The sequence below is a fragment of the Chenopodium quinoa genome, unplaced genomic scaffold, assembly GCF_001683475.1.
Source record: "Chenopodium quinoa cultivar QQ74 unplaced genomic scaffold, ASM168347v1, whole genome shotgun sequence".
NCBI classification, from domain to species: domain Eukaryota; kingdom Viridiplantae; phylum Streptophyta; class Magnoliopsida; order Caryophyllales; family Amaranthaceae; genus Chenopodium; species Chenopodium quinoa.
Window position 1 is genome coordinate 1213836 of NW_018742400.1, and position 6443 is coordinate 1220278.

Sequence of the window (6443 nt, forward strand, 5' to 3'; positions counted from 1 at the left end):
TGTTTGTATAAGATGGGATCATCCCACACATAGTGTATTGCCTCTCTCTTGAGCGTCTTTTGTTGATTCTTAAGAAGGTGGAAACTCCGCACATGCAAGAAAGTTCACTAAATCTGCAAACCATGGGAGCTCTTTTGCCTCAATAGCATATAAGTACTCATCAAGCATTCTATCCTCAATTGGAGAACCATCATCATGACTTTGAGAATCCTAAAGGCGAGAAAGATGGTCCGCCACAACATTTTTTGCTCCTCTCTTATCCGTAATCTCAATATCAAAAGTTAGAAGTTCAAGTACCCACCAGATCAACCTAGGCTTGGACTCCTTCTTGGCAAAAAGGTACTTGAGAGCCGCATGATCTGTGAAGAGAATGTTCTTGGAACCCAACAAGTAACAACGGAACTTCTCAAAAGCATGAACAATATCCAAAAATTCCTTTTCCGTTGTGGTGTAATTTCGTTGAGCACCATTTAGAGTCTTGGACATATAATAGATGAGATGGAGCTTCTTTTCCACTCTTTGACCCAAGACACCTCCAATTGCCGAATCGCTTGCATCACACATCAACTCAAAAGGTAAATCCCATCTTGGGGCTTGAACAATAGGAGTAGATATTAGAGCCTTTTTCAATTTATTAAATGCTTCCAAACACTTATCATTAAATAAAAACTCGGCATCCTTTTGAAGAAGATCATTGATGTGCTTTGCAATGAGCGAGAAATCCTTGATGAATCTTCTATAAAACCCGACATGTTCTAAGAAATATCTCACTCCTTTCACATTGGCTGGAGGTGGAAGCTTCTTAATAACCTCAATTTTTTCTTTGTCCACTTCTATCCCCTTGTGAGAAATCTTATGCTCTAGGACTATGCTTTCCTCCACCATGAAATGACACTTCTCCCAATTCAAAACCAAGTGCACCTCTCACACCTTGCTAGACATTTCTCATGGTTTTCAAGGCATGCCTAAAATGAAACAACTCCTATAGAGAAATCGTCCATAAACACCTCCATCTCTTCCTCCAACATATCTCCAATTATTCTTATCATGCATCTTTGAAATGTTGAAGGAGCATTACAAAGGTCGAATGACAATCTCATATAAGAAAATCTTCCATAGTGACAAGTGAAGGTTATTTTCTCTTTGTCATCCGGGTGGATACGGATTTGGAAAAATCCCGATTAACCATCAAGAAAACAATAGAACTTGTGCCTTGTTAGTCTCTCAATCATTTGAACAATAAAAGGAAGGGGGAAGTGATCTTTCTATGTAGATGTGTTTAGACGTCTATAGTCTTTACACATCCTCCATCATGTAACCGTCCTCGTCGGAATGAGCTGAACTCTCTAATTCTCGACGACGGTCATGCCTCCCTTCATTGGGACAACATGAATGGGAATATGAGTCCCGCATCTAAAATTTTGGCGATCTCCTTCTTCACTACTTCTCCTATTTACGGATGTAGCTTTCATTGCCTCTCAATATAACATAGAGCACCCTCCTAAAGGGTTATTTGATGTGTACATAAAGCAGGGCTTATAACTTTGAGGTCATCAATGGTATAACCCAAAGCACTTTGGTGCTTTCTCAAAACACCAAACAACTCTTAAGCTTGGCGCTCACATGATCAAGAGAATCAATCAACATGCAATTTTCTAAAGAAGAACTTGGATACTTTATACTATCATTCAAGTTAAATTCTATAACCTCATCCTCTAATTTGATTGAAATTTTAGCACTCTTCACATCTATCATATAACCCGAAGTAGCAAGGAATAGTCTCCCTAGAAATATAGAAAAAACGCTAGAATCTTCGTCCATCTCAAGCACCACAAAATCTACCAGAATAACAAATTTCCCAACCCTCAAAGGGACATCCTCCAGCTTACCCTTAGGAAACTTAATTGATCTATCGACCAATTGCAAAGTGATGTTGGTAGGAAAGAGTTCCCCTATCTCAAGCCTTTGGTATACCAAATATGGCATAAGGCTAACACTAGCACCTAGGTCACATAAACCATTGTCAATTTTCATTTTGTAAATGGCACAAGGGATGGAAAAGTTTCCGGGGTCTTTTAGCTTTGTGGCATCTTGTTCATTGTAATTGCACTACAATTCTCAGTCAAGTTCACCGTCTCTACAACATCACAAGTCCTCCTACCGCTCAAAATGTCTTTGAGGAATTTTGCATAGTTGGGCATTTGGGTGACAACTTTGGTAAATTATAGAGAAAGGTGAAGTTGCCTGAGCATGTCAACAAATCTTCCAAATTTTCCATCCAACTTGTGTCTCATGAATTTTTGTGGATAAGGAAGCTTGGGTTTCACAATTTCTTTCTCTACTCTCACCTCACTAGGTTTCTCAATCTTAACCTCACTGAAAGATGCACCATCTCTCTCATCTTCTACCAAAACCTCTTTTGTGGCCTCCTTGATCTCACTCTTCCTATGAAAACTCTCCTCAAGAACCTTACCACTTCTTGTAACAATAGCATTGACCAGTCTCTTGGGATCTAGGCCTTGGGAAGGTAAACCCGAGAAGGACTAGTTTGGTCTTTCAAAGCATTGGCAAGTTGAAAAATTTGGTTTTCAAGCATCTTTTTATGAGTAATCGTTTCATTAAATCTCTTGTCACTTACGGCTATGTAATTGTTCAACAACTTTTCTTGATTTCATTTCTTCCAAATTAGTCATAGAAGAGGAAGTAAAAGAAGAGGATTAAACACAGGAATTATCATTTTGGGTCTTTGGAGCAAATCCGGGTGGAGGACCCCTTTGAAAGTTATTTTGAAAATTTCCCCTATTTTGATTGTTCCAATTACCTCTACCTTGATTATGGTTACCATAACCTTGGTTAATTACCATAATTTTGGTTTTGATTTTGGTTAATATAACCTTGGTTGTTATAGTTACCTCAAGAATTTTTGTTCCCATGGTTCCTATAACCACCACCTTAGTTGTAGTTGTCAAAATAGCCATGGTTATTGTAATTCCTATTCCATTTACTTCTTTTATTCTCAAACGTAGAATCATTATTGTTTGACACATAATTCACATGCTCATTCACATTTCCATCTTGATCATCACAAACATCCATACATGCACGAGGGCAATTAGAAGCATCTTGATCATAAGATTTACAAACATCACAAAACAAGCGTCCACTAGGCATGTTACTAGAAAAGGGAGAGGGTTGAGGATTAGAAGACATACCTCTCCCCTGAGATTAGGAGGGAAGACTTGAAACTTGGGAGGTAGCACTTTCCAACTTTGCCTTGATAGAGGACATTTCCTTCCCCAAGTTTGTAATTTGTAAGGAGAGATTGTTCATTGCATTTAGATGATCAACTGAGTACACCAAAGAGCTACTCTTGCTAGTTGACTCCTTTACTCCATCTTACCAATCTCTATAATATCTCACTATGTCTTCAATTATGTCTACCACTTCCTCTTCCATTTTATTCATGATGGAAACTCCGGATCCTCCATCTAGACATGAAATCCCTTGAGGACTAAGGCCTTCATAGAATATTTAAATAATTTGGTAAGTAGGAACTCCGTGGTGAGGACATTCTCTTTGATACTCTGTGTATCTCTCCCATGCTTCATAGACACTATCAGTAAGCTTTTGTTTGAAACCTTGTGTTTTGGGTGCTTTTGTCCCTCGGGAGAGTTATTGCTCGAAGGCTGGTTGCACGCGGCCTGTACCTATAAAACAACGGAGACTCCGGGTATTTGGAGCTCCGCCTCCAACGATTAAGTTAATACATGAATATGAGTAGGAGAGGGTGCGGAAATTGAAATGAGATCATCTTAGATTCCAAGATCAGGTGTTCTTTGATGTGAGAGAATGTAGGGTAGGTGTAATAAATGATTAAATGTGACCCAAAATTGGGGGATATCTCCCTATTTATAGGGTCATTGGGAAACGTGCCCTCTCTTAGGCCATTTGACCTAGATTTGGTGGGCTGCACTGTTTTGTGGAATTCTTGGGAATTGGGCAATGAAGGCCGTAATTTAGGAAGACATCTGAGGCTAACACGTGTCAGTTGGCAATTAGCCCAAATTGATCTTGAAAGGAATGGTGTTCTTCGAACAAGTGTACTATTCCGTTAGTGGGTTCATAATTATTAGAAAACTAATATATTCACTAAGGTTAAGTGATCGGAATGCCTAGGTGGAGGCCGCTTCCGATCATTATTATTAATGCATAATTAATATTACAGCTTAATCTTGACTGAACCCTTCGGGTCACACCCTTAGCAGTAAACGAACCGACTCAACTAATTTATTCAGAAGAAATTAATTCGTCACCCGAGTATTAAATATTCAGACGTCGGAAATTCGAGCATGGAGCGTTGAAACTGAGCGTCGAAGAATCTCAAATGTCGGGCCAAAATTTAGGATTTGGCGAGACGGGAAAATGCTTCAAGTAACAAGTAAAATCCTAGCCACGCAAAAGGCTAGGAAAGCGCGCCCAATAGGTGTGTGCCACGTGGAAGCACACATGGCAAAACACCATGTGGCAGCCACGTTGGCAGCCGCCACATGGCAGTGTTCCACGTAGGCAGTATGCCACGCAGGCAGCGTGCCATGTGACAGCACGCCATGGTGGCAGCGCGCCACTGTGGCGACACATGTGGCAAGGGTCGTGGACCCGGGGCGATGGGTCATGGACACGGGCCAAAATAAAATGGCCCAACCGAACCCAACTTGGGGCTCAAGGTTGGGTGACACATGGTTAGTTCACATTGCATGTGAAATGCCTTGGGGATCAACTGGGAAAGTGGTCCTCACCTAACCATGTGTCACTTGTTACTTGTTCCTTGGTTTATTTAACTAAGGGTTGAATTCATCAATCTTTCCATGTGGGATCTTTTTGTGAAAAGTCCCACATTGAAAGATGAGTGGAATTCACAAGCTATCCTTCTTATAAATAGCCAAAGCATGGCATGAGAATTCCTTGCTTGAGTAGGAGTTCAATAAAGAATTGCATTAGCAAAAACTCTTAAACTCATATAATACTCGGGTTTTGGTCGGACCTCGCTAACCTCGAGGTAACGGACCTAAAAGTCGCTAGTAGTTTTTGCGGGTGGATTTCTGTATGAGGCTCTGGTATTTTTGGAGCTTAAGCTTTCAAGTAAGAGCCCAACTTTGAGGGCGAAGCACGCTTCAAAGGTAAATTCCGATTTTATCTTTTATGTTTATTTGTTATGCTTTATGGTTTTATTAATTGCGAGTGGTTCCTTGGGTCGGGGTTGTTTCCGCGGTGAGTCAGACTCACCAAACCCCAACAGCGGTATCATAGCTACGCTCGTTTCTTTTTAAAATCATTATTTTTTCAGGGTGTTTTTATGGCTTAATTTTTCTGGTTTTGAGTTGATAATTAGATTAGTAGCTCGTTTTATTTATTTTAACCTCATATTAAAGCTATCATCAGCCCCAAACCCAAATTTCGACCCAAAAATAGTGATTTTTGGGTGGAAAAGGCATTCTGGAAATGGTTTTACCCTTTCAGGACTCGATTTTTAGCCAAAAACGACAAGCTTTCTCGAGGGATTTTTCGTTTTGACGAAAAATTTTATGTCTTTCTAACCTTGAAAATTAATTGCATATTTATGGTGTTTATGTAATTGGTTCAATATATATTTTATATGCAATTTTAAACCTCTTTAGGCATAATTACTTGGTGGTAATTTGTGCTTGAAAGCTTAGTTTTATTTTTCACATAATTGCAAACTAATTGCGTTAAGTGTAAAATTGTTGTTCTTTGAGGCTTCCAAGTACTAAAGATTCAATATTTAATTATGTTAAGTGATTAAAACTTTAAGTTACTAAATTCCATAAATTTTTGTTAAACTTTGTTGATTAAATCATTTTTAGTTGATTGGAATCATAAAGTTTGACACTTTGTGATAGAAAATTGTTTTTTTTTTCGGTAAGTAAGCAATTATATTACTATCAAAAAGTTGTACAAAATATACAAATATACAAGCCTGTCAAAACAGGCTACTCCAAAACTACACCAGACCAGCAGGCCACACACACTCCTAGGATCTAGCTCCCAAGATGCCACCTTCTAGGAAGGATTCACCAAAGAAACCAGAACACCTATCCAACCTTGAATCCTTATAATCTTCTAGGAAGAACAAGGGAGCCAAGGAAGGAGCAGCAGCAACCCAAACAAAAGAAAAATCTAAGCATAAACAACCTAGAAAAAAACTAGTTACATCTGAGGCTATACATCCATTTACAATCATTCCTAGACCATTTACCACTAATCACTTGCTGGCATCTTCCCAAGACTTCAATTTTCATTACCTGAAAAATCTTGTATGGGTGAATAATAGCTTTCTGCCAGAAAGCATGATTTCTGGCAAATCAAATCTGGTAAATCACAGCAACTAGTACAGCTAGCAACACATTTTGCCTATTCTTGATCTT

The 6443-nt window shown here is 39.1% G+C and overlaps 1 protein-coding gene across 1 annotated transcript; it reads right to left on the reverse strand.

The window, feature by feature from the left end:
* Positions 1-1587: 1587 nt before the first annotated feature.
* LOC110704207 lies at positions 1588-3171 on the reverse strand. The gene is made up of 3 exons (XM_021882004.1): positions 3006-3171; positions 2349-2518; positions 1588-2109 (listed from the first exon to the last, which is right to left on the reverse strand). Exons 1-3 carry the CDS (start codon positions 3169-3171, stop codon positions 1588-1590), a joined length of 858 nt encoding a protein of 285 aa, XP_021737696.1.
* Positions 3172-6443: the final 3272 nt, after the last annotated feature.